We start from the raw sequence: 19,269 nt of genomic DNA, 5'->3' as shown, positions 1-19,269 counted from the left end.
TTGCCCCACCAGCTCTACCTCCATCTCACTAATACTACGCTCGAGTTCCCCCAATACTCTCCTAGCCTCTGAGGATGAGAGAGCTGTATACTGTTGACAGAAAAGACGAATTTTGACTTTCCCACATCCCACCATTGACTCAGAGACTCATACTCCTCTCTTCGCTGCCCCCACCTTTCCCAAAAAGTATGGAAACCTGAGCATAAAGTGACATCTTGTAAGAGCTTTACATTAAACTTCCAATAGGATGCCTGCCGAGGCCCTGGTGAAATAGACAGCCGAGCCATGGTTATGAGATGATCCGAAAAACCCACCGGGAGAATGGTAGCGCCCAACAGCCTATTGCTCTGATTCCTGGACATGTACAATCGATCAAGCCGGGCTGCACTCACTCTAGCCCCAAAGACCTTCACCCATGTATACTGTCTTGTGTTGGGATGTCTAGTTCTCCAAACATCCACTAGGTCAAACTGATTAATGATGTCCTTTAACACCCCCACTGAGCCTGAACGAGGCTCAGGCAATACCTGTGAGAGTTCCTGTCTAAGACACCCATTTATAAAGACAAAACCCCTGTTGTTAATTTCTGCTTTTACTACAAGCAGTCTACCCCTACACACCTCTTTTGAGGAGCACATTTTTACAGACAGACACGGTACAAAAAGGACTGCCACCCCTGCACTACCATTTGTCCCATGGCTCAGCACACTTGCCCCTTTCCACCAGAAATTAATATTAAGCGAGCCTACCCAAAGAGTCTCCATAAGAAGTGGGAGAAAAGCCAGCAAATAAAGAGACCAATAGCAAAGCTCAAAAAGCCCCAGTGCCAGAAAGAAAACATTCATCTAAACTGTCTGAAGGTAGACCTTTACGCACGGTTGTGACCCACTTCCTCAACCTAAACCGTTTCCTGGGTGAGAGGACACCATGCCCGTCATTTTTCATTGCATGTTGTACTGATCTTACAAACTTTACCGGATCGCAAAAAAAATACTCAAGATTAACTTTTTCCCCCTTTGTCTCATTCAGGAACCTTGACAGTTCCCTCACCGTGTACTTTGACCCCTCTGACTGACTGGCTGTCAGCTCTGGACCCATTGAGGAGGAGTCTGAAAATAAATCCTCCTCATCATCCTCTTCCTCAGTCTCACCTTCCTCCTCCTCATCCCAACCTGACCACCTGCCCTTTCTCTCTAGTCGGGACCCCCCAGAACCAGGCAAAGGTTCCTTGGTGCCTTTCACCACACCAGCCTCTCCCCTCCCACCTCTTTTCTTCTCCCCCTTTTTCCTCTTGACACCCTCCTCCACCCCCCTAGTCACTTACCCTTCCCCACTATACTCTCCTCATCCACTAGCATAACCTGACTAAGCCCAGCCTCATCTACACCACCATCTATGACATGACTAGACCCAGTCTCAGCTACACCACCATCTCTAGCCTGACTAGACCCAGCCTCACCTACACCACCATCTATAGCATGACTAGACCCAGCCTCACCTACACCACCATCTATAGCATGACTAGACCCAGCCTCATATACCCCACCATCTGCAGCATGACTAGGCCCAGCCTCTGCTGCCTGTGTCTCATGGCCCCCGGCACGTTGACCTCGATTTCCCTCACTGGTGCTTGTACCCTCACCTTGTCTAAGGCCTTTATGTGGGCACGCAAAGCTCTTATGCCCCAAATATCCACACTCAAAGCACCGCAGACTATCTGTGCAGGCAAACCCTGCGTAGAGCCCCTCCCAATGCCTCACTTTAAAATGCACATTTAACTGTTGCTCATTGTTATTCAGAAACATGAACACTTGCCTCCGGAACGAAACAACATGCTTGACGGCATCTGCCTGAAAACCTGCCGACAGTACACGAAAACCACTAGCAAACTTACCAAAACGACTCAGCTCCTTCCTGATTTGATCATCCGTAATAAACGGAGGCAAATTTGCAATTACCACCCTAGTCGAATGGGTAGAAAGAGGAGAAATTGGCACCAACACACCCCTTACAAATATTCCACTAGAAATGAGCCTACCCACCAAATGTGCTCTTTTCATGAACACAACCACAGCTTTGTTCATTCTGGAAGCGGAATGTATAAATTCAGCTCCTACCTGTTCGCCGACCGCGAGCAGAACCTCCTCCACCTTAATTCCATTCTCGGGAACACACCTGAATCCATGCCGTAACGACAGCGTCTCCTCCGCGCTAGGCTGCAAAGCCATCGCTCACACCATACCGTTCAAAACCCCAGGAAACTAAACCTCTGTCCTCTTCCTCCCTAACTTTGAACAAAAAAAAGTGAGTACCACTAAAACAATAAGTGCAATTGAGAAATCCTGAGAGAGAGATGGAGGTAGGATTGATACAGCATAAAATTGGAGGGATTCTGGGAGATTAAATATTGCGAAACAAAGAAAGAGGTCTATCATTTCTCACTCCTTCACCCACTCTTTAACATGAATTACCCTACAAGGGGGATTCATTCTGGTCTCTCAGACACCTGTCAAAGCCAACTGGTAGATGGCGAGGCTTTAAAGGGTTAACCATATCTCCTCTAGTCTGTGTGTGAAAAGTGAGTGTGAGATCACATGATGTTGTAAGGCCCTGCATAAACTCACATTCCCTGTGTGCATGCGTCAGACTGGATATCAGATTAAACTGTTTATTCCTGTTGTATAACTGACATGGTTTTAATAGTTTCACTATAGTGTGACTATGCTCACACGACAACATAAGGTCTAGCTATTTTAATAAGTCTCAACTTAAGCTACACTTTCTCACTCAGAGTATCAACAAAATGTAACTTTAAATAGATCAAGAGAATTTAAGAATTTCACTATCAACAGATAAAGGCTGATATAATAACTTTCAGTGGTTCCTTATATTACTGCACTACAGGCTGATATAACGGCAGCATCTGCCAGGGAACAGGGCCAAAGTAGCTGCCTAAACAAACAGACTTTTATTGGGTCAGAGGAGTCAGGAGAATCTTCAGAGAGATCCGATCACAAAACCCTGCAGCTTCCTGTCTGGGGGGAGCAGAGAAAAAGAGGAACACAAAGCAGCCAATCACATGAACGTGACAGAAGAGAGCGGGAGAGAGACAAATAGAGCCATATTCCTTAACCCGTGTCAACAAAAGTGTGTGTGTGTGTATGTGTTACAAAGTAGGCCCCTTAAAATCGATAATAGCAAACATGTCACCGTTGAAAGTATTTAGCCGCGCTACCTTATAAAAGACAGGCATGTCGGCGCTAGCGACACACTAGAGTTCATTACCCCACTCCACACATGCTAATCCAATCTCATCAGTATTTTCCTAACACACTACCCAATATAGAACAACTAGCAAGCAGACCACTACAACACTAACCATACAGAATCAACAACATGAACACACAGTACCCAATATAGACCAACACTACACTCTAGAACATGAGAATGGATACGAGTTAGTGGCACGCTAGTATTTCCTATGGCGGTGGTTATTGACCAGAGGCACGCTAGTATTTCCTATGGCGGTGGTTATTGACCAGAGGCACGCTAGTATTTCCTATGGCGGTGGTTATTGACCAGAGGCATGCTAGCTTGCCATATATCTGCACTCTAGGCCACTTCATCCATCTCCAGGCCTGGTATAAACAGGAACCACTTGGGATGTTGACAGTCTAAAATAGTATGTATACATCTGCTAGGCTGCAGCGCTTAATCCTGCCACCAGTGTTTAGAAAACACTAGAACCACAGACAGGCTGAGGGGCCGCCGCTTCCTCTAACCCTCTCCATCCGTACTCAATCACACTTCCCTTTCCCAGCTCCCTTCCTCACAGCTCAGTAACACTTTGGCTAAGTGCAGAGGGGTTAATGTGTCCACTGGGCAGGGCTGGAAAACAAACTACACTCACATCAAACCAGTGCCTGGAGCAACGTGGGAACTACGATTGAGAAAGGAGTGAGAACAAGAAGGAAAGGACGAGTCCAGGAAAAACAGATGTGAAACTTCACCCAACACCTTCTTAGTATTTACTACAACCAGTGCCATCTCTCACCTCACAACCTCTCTCACTCTTTCTACCCTCATTTATTCACTCACTTCTTGCCCCCCCCAGTCATTTCTCTCTCTCCTTCCCTGGATAATTTGTCTATTCCTTCTCTTTGCCTCTCGCACTCCAACTTTCTATTTTTCCTCTATTACGGTCCTTCTCCTCTTCTCTCTCCCAACCATCCTCTCCGTCCTCCTCTGGATAATCCACCTATTCCTATTCCTACTCCCTCTCTCCCTCCCTCCCTGGTTGTTCCGTCCTCCTCTGGATAATCCACCTATTCCTCCTCCCTCTCTCCCTCCCTCCCTGGTTGTTTAGACTGGGTCCAGACAAAATGGGGACGATGAATGCTAGCAGAGGCTTGAGGTCAAGACAGCCTGAGAAATGGAGGCATGGTGGTAACATGAACTCCTGATGGCTGCCTTGAGAAAATAAACTCTGGGATGATGATGAATCATCCTAATCTGCTCAGAGGCAGAGTGGCCTCGAATTTGGACGGAGAGGGTGTGAGAGACAAGGAGACAGGTACGAGAAGGGGCTGTTAAGAGTTTCTACAGTCCTAATAAAGGAGAAGGGGTCGTGTATGTGAGAGAGCGGTTTGCTTTGCCAGTGTTTCCCCATCGAGACAAAAATGACCATTAGCGAGAGTGGGATTAGGAGTAGAAAATATTGGTCAAATGCTGCAGCCGGTTCAGTACAGTCAGCAATATTCTGCCATGATATGAATAGATGTCATTAAAGAACAGAACATCTAACTGCATTAATAGTGATCATTGTTGTTTGAATGGAGTAGGGACTTTGACTGGGAGTGTTCACATGCCGAGGTAAAATGTAGGACGTCAATCACGTCTGATTATGATTTCGAGTGATTGGCCAACAGTGGTGCAGCAGGGGCAGATGGGAAGGCTCGACAAAGCCTCCTAATGTAGAATGATAAAAACAACCTCTTACTAAATGGAGATGCAGACCAGAGATCAAGGGGGGAAAAAAAATCTAATTTGACATCAGAATTTTCAGCGTAGAAAACAAATCACTATTCTTGAATGAAAGAGAAAAAGAGAGAGAGTGGGAGAAAGAGGAGGGGAGAGAGAGGAAGAGAGCGTAGGAGTGAGAAAACAGAATACAAAGTGGTCTTATAATGCGTGAAACAGGCACAGATCATTATTTCTATCTGGGTCCAAATACCTTTTCCTTTTAAGATTGAACAATATGGTGAGGAATATTAACTTCTACGGGTTGCTGTTGGCATGGCAATTGTTCATAAGCAAGGCCATAGCTGTCGATGTTAGAGGGGAAGACTGCTGTATGAATGGTGGGTTAGAAGGTTCGGGGCAGGGGTTTGGGTAAGAGGAAGAAGTGGACAGGAAGTAAAGGGAGCCTTATGGCCTTAATGTACCAGTCAAAAGTTTGGACACACCTACTCATTCCAGGGTTTTTCTTTATTTTTACTATTTTCTACATTGTAGAGTAATAGTGAAGACATCAAAACTATGAAATTACACATATGGAATCAGGTGGTAACCAAAAAAGTGTTAAACAAATCAAAATATATTTTATATTTGAGATTCATCAAAGTGGCCACCCTTTGCCTTGATGACAGCTTTGCACACTCTTGGCATTTTCTCAACCAGCTTCATGAGGTAGTCACCTGGAATGCATTTCAATTAACAGGTGTGCCCTGTTAAAAGTTAATTGGTGTAATTTATTTCGTTCTTAATGCGTTTGAGACAATCAGTTGTGTTGTGACAAGGTAGGGTTGGTATACAGAAGATGGTCTTTTACCAAATAAGGCTAAGTCCATATTATGGCAAGAACAGCTCAAATAAGCAAAGAGAAACGACAGTCCATCATTACTTTAAGACATGAAGGTCAGCCAATCTGGAAAATTTCAAGAACTTTGAAAGTTTCTTTAAGTGCAGTCGCAAAAACCATCAGGCGCTATGATGAAACTGGTTCTCATGAGGACCGCCACAAGAAAGGAAGACCCAGAGTTACCTCTGCTGTAAGTCGCTCTGGATAAGAGTGTCTGCTAAATGACTTAAGTGTAAAAAATAAGTTCATTAGAGTTACCAGCCTCAGAAATTGCAGCCCAAATAAATGCTTCACAGAGTTCAAGTAACAGACACATCAACATCAACTGTTCAGAGGAGACTGTGTGAATCAGGCCTTCTTGGTCGAATTGCTGCAAGAAACCACTACTAAAGGACACCAATAAGAGGAAGAGACTTGCTTGGGCCAAGAAACACGAGCAATAGACATTAGACAAGTGGAAATCTGTCCTTTAGACTGATGAGTCCAAATTTGAGATTTTGGGTTCCAATCGCTGTGTCTTTGTGAGACGCAGAGTAGGTGAACGGATGATCTCCGCATGTGTGGTTCCCACCGTGAAGCATTGAGGAGGTGGTGTGATGGTGCTTTGCAGGTGACACTGTCAGTGATTTATTTAGAATTCAAGGCACACTTAACAAGCATGGGTACCACAGCAGTCTGCAGCAATACGCCATCCCATCTGGTTTGCGCTTAGTGGGACTATCATTTGTTTTTCAACAGGACAATGACCCAACCCACCTCCAGGCTGTGTAAGGGCTATTTGACCAAGAAGGAGAGTGATGGAGTGCTGCATCAGATGAACTGGCCTCCACAATCCCCCGAGCTCAACCCAATTGAGATGGTTTGGGATGACTTGGACCGCAGAGTGAAGGAAAAGCAGCCAACAAGTGCTCAGCATATGTGGGAACTCCTTCAAGACTGTTGGAAAAGCATTCCAGGTGAAGCTGGTTGAGAGAATGCCAAGAGTTTGCAAAGCTGTCATCAAGGCAAAGTGTGGCTACTTTGAAGAATTTGCTTAACACTTTTTGGGTTACTACATGATTCCATATGTGTTAATTCATAGTTTTGATGTCTTTACTATTATTCTACAATGTAGAAAATAGTACAAAATAAAGAAAAACCCTTGAATGAGTAGGTGTGTCCAAACTTTTGACTTGTACTGTAGGTCTCAATGGGGATGTATAGGAGATAAACATGAAGAGGGGGTGACCCACCTGAGTTGAGGTCCCGTCCAGGGTTAAAGGCTCGACTGTTGACAGTGGGAGACAGCCTGTCACAGCAGATGGTCTTGGACACGTTGGTGTTGAAGTTACCGTCAAACCTGAAAAGAGAGAACATATCACATTTACAACAGCACTACCGCAAAGTATATTTCACTTGTCTACCATAGAAGTAATATCTCTCAGAAACAGCGAGGGAGATGGAGAGAGACAAGAAACAGACAAAAGAAAGTGAGGACATCAAGGAGAGGACTGAATCTGAGATGCATAGAGAGGGCTGATGCAAACTGCAGCAACCATCTCAATGCTGCCCATGCTGTGTGTGGAATATATGCTTCTCTCATCTTTCCAGTAATGCACCCCCTGCATGTATAGGTGGGGTACATGTAGTGTGTGCGTGCGTGGTGTCCTCTGGGGGGTGAGGGTGTCTGGTTCCTCTAAGCCCAGTAGATCCCATATCACAGTATTACATGGGGTTGGGCAGCCCCATGGTACCTCCATGCAGTCATAGGAGCCCATCTCATAGCAGCTAGCTTCCAGAGTGTCTCAGCTTCACTAATGAAGAGCTGATAGAGGGATGGGGAGAGAGGGGGGAGTGTATTTGATTGACAGCTGCTCTGATGTAGCAGCTGCTTTGAACTTCAGACATTAAATTCCCATTAGGCTTCTTCCATTATTATTTTACTTCAACACACTTTACATGTGGTGGCTAAGCAAATGTGCCGGATAAAAAATACATTTGCAAGCGCTTTGAATTTGACATCAAAACCAGGAGAACGAGAGTGGCGCAGGAGAGAGGGATAGATGGAGAGAGAATGGATGAGAGATGGGGAGTAGGGAGAGATAGAGTAAAGCGAGAGAGAAAGGGGAATGAGCAAGAAGGAAAACTTTCCAGCCCTGATTTGGATTCAACATGCAAATGAGGGTCTTGAAAAACATCCCTGCTTTTAAAAGGGCTAATATATATATATATATATATATATATATATATATATATATATATATATATATATATATATATATATATATATATATATATATATATTTGAAATAACCCCTGAAGCTGCACAGATCATACAGAGCATTTCCTTACACCAGAACCACGTAGACCTACATAATACTGCTCTTCCATTACTTGAAGCTTTAGCTGGTTTATGACGAGGCCCCTGCCTGCATAATGTTCAATAATGAAGGGGTTGCTATGCTTTATTTAAATATCCCACGGGGAGGAGTTCTCCTTGCCTCGATCAGGGAGATATCAGGGAGATACAGGAATACTGCAGATAGTATTGGTACTAGAGCACTGCGCTGTTTGACAGACATCTTCTACACGCTCCTGACAATGGAGCCCTATATGTAACGTTTGATTTAGAACCATTGGTACTGAATCAACCAAACCATTGTATTGAAAGTCTGTAGTGCTGTTATAGAGAGTTTAGCATGACGAACATTGAAATACTTGATTGTATTACAGTATGATGCCAGTATGCACTACTGCTTCTAAAGATCTTGCTGTGCTACAGCATTCAATTTGACCGTAAGGAATACGGATATTTTTTTTTCTCCAAGAGTGTTCTACATCTCCACAGTGAGTTACAGTATTGCTATAGCCCTGCCGAGAGAAAGCAACCCAACGCCCCCCTTTCCCAAGCCCTCCTCTCCCAGGCCTGCTCCCTCTTTTAATCTATCAGTGCACATAGCACTGCGTTTCATTAGTGTAGCCGTCGGGGAGGCTAAGAGGGGGGCTCAATGGGGATTTGGGGAGCGGAGGAGCAGGGAGTGAGGGGGGAGGAAGGTCTCTCGATATGGACAGAAGCATTTGGTCAGAGAGAGAGAGAGGGCTCCTATCAGCCAAGGGTTTAAAGCCTGTTAAGCCACTCTCTCCTCTTTTCTCACCCCTCTCTCTCACGCTACCTCACGCTCAAACAGAAGCTTCATTAGTTCACTCAGAGCAAACGGAAAACCAAGCAGACCCCACATCCCTGATCTCAGCTCAGACCAGAGCCCAGCTCTGGCTCTCCCTCACAGAGATCAGTGCAGGATCAACACAACACAGCCAGAGGAGAGGGGCTCAACAGTCACCAGTGGGCAATTCTAGGAATAAAACAAAATCCAAACATTGAATAGTTGTACCATTTTGCAGCCATTTCCTATCCCATTGACTATAAAGTCATAACAATGCACAGTAAGTAGTGTGTCCTCATATTATCCCTCAAGCATCCCTACTGTACCACCTCACTGGAGACTGTAGCCAGACAAGAACAGCAGAAATGGTTGGGTGGACTACAGGCTTTCCTCCAGTAGTAGTAGTAGTAAATGACAACCTGGAAGGAATACCCATTATAAGAATACAACCCTGTATAACCCCTGCCATTATCTAAACACGCAGCTGGCCAGCTAAACGCCTGTTCTTATCTCCACCCCAACCTTTTGCCCTCAGAACAGCCTCAATTCGTCAGTGCATGGACTCTACAAGGTGTCGAAGGCGTTCCACAGGGATGCTGGTCCATGTTGACTCCAATGCTTCCCACAGTTGTGTCATGTTGGCTGGATGTCCTTTGGGTGGTGGGTCGTTCTTGATACACACGAGAAACTGCTGAGCTTGAAAAACCCAGCAGCGTTGCAGTTCTTGACACAAACCGTTGCGCCTGGCACCTACTACCATACCCCATTTCAAAAGTCACTTAAATATTGTTTCTTGCCCATTCACCCAATGAATGGCTCACACACACACAATCCATGTCTCAATTGTCTCAAGGCTTAAAAATCGTTCTTTAACCTGTCTCCTCCCCTTCATCTACACTGATTGAACAAGTGACATCAATAAAGGAACATAGCTTTCACCTGGTCAGTTTACAGTATGTCATGGAAAGAGCAAGTGTTCTTAATGTTTTGTATAGTCAGTGTATAGGCCTACATTGTGTGTGGAGGAGGTGTGTGTGTATCTGTACTGACTGGCGCTGGGGACAGCGCTGCGGTAGTAGTGACAGTTACGGCAGCTTTACCTCCATGTACACTACACTCAGCTAGCTTACACTGGAGACAGGAATGAATGGCTATGATGAATTATCAGACGTGCCAATGGATCTTGTCATCCACACCTCAAAATGATCTAGCTGGTACCTGAAGATCAGTCACTAAAACCGAAACGCATGCTATTTTCAGGCATTGATTGGAGAGACCGGGAACCTGGCCCCCAGACCAAACACTGATGAAAGCATTGCAGCGTGGTGTGTGTGTGGTGGCCTATGGGCTAGCTGACACCAGTGGTCGCGTGATGGCTGAGTGACATGGGAAATCCTGTGAACCACCTGACACCGCCAGCTATGATCCGCCATCTGACACAGGAGCAGGCAGCAGCAGCTGACTTTAAGCCCACTGAAGGACGCGTGGGTCTGGCACCAGCCTCTCTGGAGGGTCCAGCACGGCACTGAGTTAGTCTGAAAACAGGCCCTATGGTATTGCACTGGCACAGATTAGATGTATGGCTCTTTAACTTTCCCTGGCTGGGACTGGGTGAGCCTTGGGAGAGGAAAGGTTATTCTGCACTCCTCCAAACGGTCATGCTCCCAAATGAACTTTCTCAAAGTGAGAGCTGTCAGCTTTTTCCTAGTGGGATCCTTTGAAGTTGTAGGAGCGATGCCCTGCTATCAGACAGCCCTCAGAAGTGAGCCTCAATTTTGTGCCTCCCTCCACACCCCATCATCTTATATCATCTTCTTCGCACTCAGTCCACCCCAGCTCTCTCTCTCTCCTCCAGAATAAGTGTGTGAGAGAAAAGCCTGGACTGGACTCAATTCAGATTAAATTCCACAGGTATTATACTGGAGCGGAGCCAGACTGATTGTGGGAGAAGCAGAGACAGACCCTTCAACTCCAGATAAGTCAGTGGAGAAACTTCAGAGAGATAGAAAACACCATCAAAACTACATTAGGACTGAGAGATAGAGGGAGGGAGAAGCAGAAAAAGAGAGGAAGAGAGGGAGAGAGAGAGCGGGACGTAGACAGCTGGAGCTGTAGAGATTAGGGTTGAAAGTAGCGCTCTCTCTCTCGCTCGTTTGAGGTGCGTTTGCTCCTGCTGTAGTGGGAGATTGGTGGAAATAGGCCTTCAGACAACTCCATTACCCATAAACATCTGTCTGTGAGATTTAAATGGCCGCCGAGCAGCGCAGTGGAGATCATCCCACCACTGCTGCTCATGCATGTGTGAATGAAAGGTTGCTGGTTTGAATCCATGCGCCGATTAGGTGAAAAATCTGTCGATGTGCCCTTGAGCAAGGCACTTAACCCTAATTACTCCTGTAAGTCGCTCTGGATAAGAGCGTCTGCTAAATGACTAAAATGTCAATTCTATTTGCAGATTTTGCACACATGGAGATGACTGTTGTTAGAAAGGATTAAAATACATGTAAACAGAGGAAAGGGGTAAGGGGTTGTGTGTGTGTGTGTGTATATACTCACTCCATCATGGAGGGGGGGATGGTGCAGCAGTCCTGGATGGCGGTGAGGGGGGACGTCAGGTGGGCTGTGTAGGATGCCTCTACCACCTGCTTGTTCCTGTTCACCACATCCAGGTAGCGGTTAAACTTCTCACGGATCTTCTTCGCAAGCTACAACCAATCACACACACACACACAGTTAGATATATTCTGTATAGCACACATCATACATAAGGTTCTCCTTATCATGGTGGAATTACTAATGGAAAACACAATAGCACTCACACACACACACAGTCACACGATTAATACGATTATGTTTTTGTTGAGTATCTATTCCCTTTTATTCAAGCTGGGTTGAAGCACGTATGAGTACCCTCACATTCTTTAGGCCTAGGTCTAAACGCAGTCAGATAGGCTACTCGTCTTTATTCCGATTTGAGCAAGGCCCGTATAACACACATCAAGTCCTCATACATTCTGGTTGAATTACCAAGGCAAAGAGCTGAGAACAACATCAAAGACCTCAGAACCAGACTCTGTGTGAAAGCTGTCAACCTTAAGAAGAAATCATGATGAATAAACCTGCATTACACAGTCAAATGTATGCAAACCAAAAAGAAAAGAAAAAGAGTGATTCCTCACGAAACCAGGACAAAAAAAGACCATGATTCAACTTACATATAGCTCTGACAGACATACTTACACCTACAGACATGCCACCAGGGGTCTCTTTACAGTCCCCAAACCCAAAACGAATTCAAGGCAACGTACACCAAGGGGTACACATTTTGGTTTTTGCCCTGGCACTACACCATTGACTCAAATAATCATCAAGCTTTGATCATTTGAATCAGCTGTGGTGTTAGGGCAAAAACCAAAACGTGCACCCTTTGGGGTCCCGAGGACCGAGTTTGGGAAACGCTGAATAGAGCCATGATCACATGGAACTCCCTTTATCTCAAACTGGTGCTTGCCTACGGAGCAGCAAGGGGAACTACCCCTGCCTTACCTTCAGGCTATGCTCAAACCCTAAATCCCAACCTGAGCACTCCGTTCTGCCACTTCTGGTCTCTTGGCCCTCCAACACCCCCAAACGTATTAAATAAAAATACTAGTCATATTACAGAGCAAGCAGTACAGCTTCATATGACACCAATTTTTGCTTTGTAGCACCTACAGATGAAACATTATGGAGTCTTAAAGGCGGCCTGGGTAAGGCCAAAATGTCATAAATGCTTTTAGATACAAATGTCAAATATATGTAAACAATCCTTCCCCCAAAAGACCATTCTATGGATTAAATTGTGAAAATCCCCATGGTCTTTTTTTGTCTTGGTTTCGTAAGGAATCACTCGAAAGGAAAATGTAGTTCCTTAAAAAAGGGGCAGATAATTGAATCGTGTTGGTTAGTGTTGGCCCTGACTAGGCCCCTATGGCCCCAGTCTGTCCTGTGTTAGTGTGTCAGCTAACGCTAGGCATACATTACAGCTCTCAGAAGGGGAGTTATGGCTGACTGCACGCATCTCTGAGCCTCACTCAAAAAGGGTTCCCACCTGGGGGACACTAATAACCAGCGCACTAGCAGCTCCTCACAACAGGTTCCTGTTCCTACTCTGGAGCCAAGGAAAAACCCCACAGAGAACCAACCTAGTTAGAACCTACGGGACCGTGGCAACTCACACCCACTCCCATGCATTCAAGCACAGGCTACATAGCCTGCATAGGATAAGATAATTTCGAACCTAACACAAACAAGCACTGATAACTCACAAACTCAGAACATACAGTGCCTTGCAAAAGTATTCATCCCAATTGGCGTTTTTCCTATTTTGTTGCATTACAACCTGTAATTTAAATAGATTTTTATTTGGATTTCATGTAATGGACATACACAAAATAGTCCAAATTGGTGAAGTGAAATGGAGAAAAAAAAAACTTGTTTAAAAAAACTCTAAAAGATAAATAACGTAAAAGTGGTGCGTGCATATGTATTCATCCCCTTTGCTATGAATCCCCTAAATAAGATCTGGTGCAACCAATTACCTTCAGAAGTCACATAATTAGTTAAATAAAGTCCACCTGTGTGCAATCTAAGTGTCACATGATCTGTCACATGATCTCAGTATATTTACACACCTTTTCTGAAAGGCCCCAGAGTCTGCAACACTACTAAGCAAGGGGCACCACCAAGCAAGCGGCACCATGAAGACCAAGGAGCTCTCCAACAAGGTCAGGGACAAAGTTATGGAGAAGTACAGATCAGGGTTGGGTTATAAAACAATTCAACATCCCACGGAGCACCATTAAATCCATTATTAAAAAATGGAAAGAATATGGCACCACAACAAACCTGCCAAGAGAGGGCCGCCCACCAAAACTCACCGACCAGGCAAGGAGGGCATTAATAAGAGAGGCAACAAAGAGACCAAAGATAACCCTGAAGGAGCTGCAAAGCTCCACATCGGAGATTGGAGTATCTGTCCATAGGACCACTTTAAGCCATACACACGCCACAGAGCTGGGCTTTACGGAAGAGTGGCCAGAAAAAAGCCATTGCTTAAAGAAATAAATAAGCAAACACGTTTGCTGTTCGCCATAAGGCATGTGGGAAACTCCCCAAACATATGGAAGAAGGTACTCTGGTCAGATGAAATTGAGCTTTTTGGCCATCAAGGAAAACGCTATGTCTGGCGCAAACCCAACACCTCTAATCACCCCGAGAACACCATCACGTCGGGATGTTTTTCCATCGGCAGGGACTGGGAAACTGGTCAGAATTGAAGGAATGATGGATGGCGCTAAATACATGGGAAATTCTTGAGGGAAACCTGTTTCAGTCTTCCAGAGATTTGAGACTGGAACGGAGGTTCACCTTCCAGCAGGACAAGGACCCTAAGCATACTGCTAAAACAACACTGGAGTGGTTTAAGGGGAAACATTTAAATGTCTTGGAATGGCCTAGTCAAAGCCCAGACCTCAATCCAATTGAGAATCTGTGGTATGACTTAAAGATTGCTGTACACCAGCGGAACCCATCCAACTTGAAGGAGCTGGAGCAGTTTTGCCTTGAAGAACGGGCAAAAATCCCAGTGGCTAGATGTGCCAAGCTTGTAGAGACATACCCCAAAAGACTTGCAGCTGTAATTGCTGCAAAAGGTGGCTCTACAAAGTATTGATGTAGTTATGCACGCTCAAGTTCTGTTTTTTTTGTCTTATTTCTTGTTTGTTTCACACCAAAAAATATTTTGCATCTTCAAAGCCTACTGTACAAACCCCCAAAATAGGAAAAATGCCAAGGGGGGTGAATACTTTCGCAAGCCAATGTAGTGACTCAAATTGCATCAAGTCACTACATTCACTCACTGCCTGGAGAAAAAAAGAACTTGGAAGAACCGCTTCTACCGCAACCAGTCTCTACTACTGCAACCAGTCTCCATGTCTGTCCACATCCCATAATGAGGCATGCCTGCCAACACAGCCCTGGCCCAGGCCAGGAACAGGGAAATGTGCTGTGACCCATTGACCGCGCTACACCTAATCAGCCAGTCGCTATTCCTATTAATCCGACAGCCCAGCCGCTGCTCCTATTATGGCATTATACAGGGCCAGCTGCATCACCCTGAATTACACAGCCACCCGATACACGGGTCCCAAATGGCACCCTATTCCCTATACAGTGCACTACTTTTGACAAGGGCCCATAGGGCTATGGTCAAAAGTAGTGCACTATGTAGGTAGTACGTTGCAATTTGGGACACTCTCCGACATACTGTACACCCCCTCACAGACTGGGCCGGAACAGCACGCTCACACAGCAATTAGCCCCAATGTGGACTCTCTATTAGGTGTGTCTCAATCACTGTTGAGCTGTCCGAGTGCCTTCACAGCCCTAGCCACAGCACAGTGGGGGTAAGACTGAGAAATACCCATTCATGAGTCCAGAGGAACTAGAAACCAAAGTCCTGCAAGGCACAGGTTTAGAATTAGGACTACTTTTCCGTAGCCAAAACCACCCTCCCTCCCCTACCTGCCACCTCTGTACCCACAAATCCCAACCACCCTCCCGCCTACCCCGGTCTCACCGCTCACTCCTCCCACCTTCACTATAACACATATTGGGCCCTGCCCAGCCAGTCCCAGACCATGCAGTATTATTGTGTGGCTCTGGTTCAGGACGGTTACGGCTAGGTCTGGGTTAGGGAGGAGAGCTGTGACCTGTGTCAGTACCAGGGTAGACTGGGAGAATGTTAGAGAATAAATAGCCCATCAAGGTCATTCCATGGAACTGAATAGAAAACACAGAAACCCCTCCACTAGCCCCGACTGGCCTTTTACATAAATGTCACCGTCAGACCACTGCCTCCACCTCTAGTCTCCTGAGTCCCTGGGGGCTATTAGACTGGCTACCACACACGTACATACAACAATGCGTCCATCTACAGGCCGTTTTGACCTTAGGCTAGCTGCCATCGTCTGCCGTCTCTCTCGCTTTGCTGAGTCCATCTCATCTCCCCAGAGGACCAAACAATAGACAATAACGCTGAGGAGTTCTAATAGGAAATGTCCACTCCACTGTCTGGCTCAGTCCGAGTGGGCTCTTCAAAGACCCCCTCTTCATTTTGGTCTGAGATTCATTTCCTGATAACACACAACTTCCTTCCACGGCTCTCGGGGAAGAGAGCAGTAACCTGCACTATACAATTACCGTAAAAACACCTCCTAACCCAAATAAACATCTACCATCATGTTCATTACACTTTAAACGTTTTGGGATGAGTGGCGAGGGCCAGCCTACGTCATTTTTCAGTGGCAGATGTCCTCTCCCTGCTCCTCTCCTGGCTGAGTAATGAGAGGGAGGTAGAAGGGGAGCCAGTCTCAAAGCCAGGCTCTGTCTCTCTGCCTGTCTTTCTGTCAGTCTTTTTTCTTTCGGCTTCCTCCCCACTGTGGATTCAACTCTAATTGGTGCTGTTTGGCTGCCATGGTGCCAAAGTGTCATTTCCCTCCTGCCTCCTACCCAGGGAGAACCATGCCAGCAATGCCAGGGCTGGCACCGTCTGGTCTTAGTAATGCTAAATTGTCAGGAGGCTTAGAGGCATGCAATTGCTATCGTACTTCATGTCAATATTTTTTATGAATTCAAACAGGTTAAGAAACATTCTTTGAAGAAAATAACAAAAAACTGAAGACTGCTACATGGAAAAGTCTCCAGCCTACCTCCAAGGAAACGGACAAGACAGAAAACATTCTAATCAACCGAGGTATCTACTGGCCGGTTGCGTTAGCATGGTTTCTGGAACCTTTGAAATAAAAACATACTGTTACTAAATGTCCACACACAAGGAGTGGTAACCTATGCAGTCTACAGATGGATACTACCAGAGCCATATATAGAGAGAGAGAGTTAGGCCAGGTTTTAGAATGGCTGCCAAGTTAGCGCCCATATAGAACTTTATTCTTGGACTGTTGGTGCTGTAACAATAGGAGAGTGCTTCCAACAGTTCCCAATGAAAGGACCTGCTGAAAACAAGCTAAACAGAGCAGTGAATTTAACAGACGTTTTTATTGACTAGCATTCAGGAGAATGTGTATCCAAATATTTACTGTGTTGTAGTGTCAACAAATTGCATATCTGCTTTCACTGGACATCTTCATAGGTTTTGGAAACGATCAGAAATAAACCTTCACCTCTCTCCCTCTAACTAATGAGCATGGATTAGATGAATGAGAGCAGTAGCTGTGGGACAGAAACAGAGAGTAAGAAAGTGTATCAAATGACCTCCTATTGATTAAACTGATCCAGAACCAACCACTGCACTGTATATTATACTGAGCCAGTGGGAATAGTAGTAGCCAGTCTACCAAACCATGCAGTGGAAACATCACCGACCACTGCAGTGGAGGAATGGGAATGGGCAGTAAGCTAACAGTGCCAGCTTATTTGGTCTGCCAACGGTAACCAGACCCATAAGAACACACACACACACACACATACATACATACATACATACATACATACATACATACATACCACACACACACACACAGCTCAAAAAAATAAAGGGAACACTTAAACAACACAATGTAACTCCAAGTCAATCACACTTCTGTGAAATCAAACTGTCCACTTAGGAAGCAACACTGATTGACAATACATTTCACATGCTGTTGTGCAAATGGAATAGACAACAGGTGGAAATTATAGGCAATTAGCAATAAAGAAGTGGTTCTGCAGGTGGTGACCACAGACCACTTCTCAGTTCCTATGCTTCCTGGCTGATGTTTTGGTCACTTTTGAATGCTGGCGGTGCTTTCACTCTAGTGGTAGCATGAGACAGAGTCTACAACCCACACAAGTGGCTCAGGTAGTGCAGCTCATCCAGGATGGCACATCAATGCGAGCTGTGGCAAGAAGGTTTGCTGTGTCTGTCAGCGTAGTGTCCAGAGCATGGAGGCGCTACCAGGAGACAGGCCAGTACATCAGGAGACGTGGAGGAGGCCGTAGGAGGGCAACAACCCAGCAGCAGGACTGCTACCTCCGCCTTTGTGCAAGGAGGAGCAGGAGGAGCACTGCCAGAGCCCTGCAAAATTACCTGCAGCAGGCCACAAATGTGCATGTGTCTGCTCAAACAGTCAGAAACAGACTCCATGAGGGTGGTATGAGGGCCCGACGTCCACAGGTGGGGGTTGTGCTTACAGCCCAACACCGTGCAGGACGTTTGGCATTTGCCAGAGAACACCAAGATTGGCAAATTCGCCACTGGCGCCCTGTGCTCTTCACAGATGAAAGCAGGTTCACACTGAGCTCATGTGACAGATGTGACAGAGTCTGGAGACGCCGTGGAGAACGTTCTGCTGCCTGCAACATCCTCCAGCATGACCGGTTTGGCGGTGGGTCAGTCATGGTGTGGGGTGGCATTTCTTTGGGGGGCCGCACAGCCCTCCATGTGCTCACCGGAGGTAGCCTGACTGCCATTAGGTACCGAGATGAGATCCTCAGACCCCATATGCTGGTGCGGTTGGCCCTGGGTTCCTCCTAATGCAAGACAATGCTAGACCTCATGTGGCTGGAGTGTGTCAGCAGTTCCTAAAAGAGGAAGGCATTGATGCTATGGACTGGCCCACCCGTTCCCCAGACCTGAATCCAATTGAGCACATCTGGGACATCACGTCTCGCTCCATCCACCAACGCCACGTTGCACCAGACTGTCCAGGAGTTGGCGGATGCTTTAGTCCAGGTCTGGGAGGAGATCCCTCAGGAGACCATCCGCCACCTCATCAGGAGCATGCCCAGGCGTTGTAGGGTGGTCATACAGGCACGTGGAGGCCACACACACACTACTGAGCCTCATTTTGACTTGTTTTAAGGACATTACATCAAAGTTGGATCAGCCTGTAGTGTGGTTTTCCACTTTAATTTTGAGGGTGACTCCAAATCCAGACCTCCATGGGTTGATACATTTGATTTCCATTGATAATTTGTGTGATTTTGTTGTCAGCACATTCAACTATGTAAAGAAAAAAGTATTTAATAAGATTATTTCATTCATTCAGATCTAGGATGTGTTGTTTAAGTGTTCCCTTTATTTTTTTGAGCAGTGTACATACACATATATAATTTTAATGGTAGGTCTGTGAGCTGAAGCTGAAGCGCAGCTGGGTCATGCAGCAAGACAATGATCCAAAACACACAATCAAGTCTACATGAAAATAGCTAAAAAGCAACAAATTG

At 45.7% G+C, this 19,269-nt stretch overlaps 1 protein-coding gene across 1 annotated transcript in view; it reads right to left on the bottom strand.

Annotated features, from left to right (window-relative positions):
* Positions 1-19,269, bottom strand: part of LOC121540446 (VWFA and cache domain-containing protein 1) — an 89,264-nt gene that overhangs the window by 32,574 nt on the left and 37,421 nt on the right. The window contains exons 3-4 of the mRNA XM_041849317.2: positions 11,560-11,708; positions 7,093-7,199 (exon numbers count right to left, since the gene is read on the bottom strand). Of these exons, the coding sequence (XP_041705251.1) occupies positions 7,093-7,199; positions 11,560-11,708 (256 nt within the window). The remainder of the gene's footprint in view (positions 1-7,092; positions 7,200-11,559; positions 11,709-19,269) is intronic.

This window comes from Coregonus clupeaformis, chromosome 26, assembly GCF_020615455.1.
Source record: "Coregonus clupeaformis isolate EN_2021a chromosome 26, ASM2061545v1, whole genome shotgun sequence".
NCBI classification, from domain to species: domain Eukaryota; kingdom Metazoa; phylum Chordata; class Actinopteri; order Salmoniformes; family Salmonidae; genus Coregonus; species Coregonus clupeaformis.
Note: the sequence above shows the minus strand (reverse complement) of the source record. Positions and strands in the feature narration are given on the sequence as shown.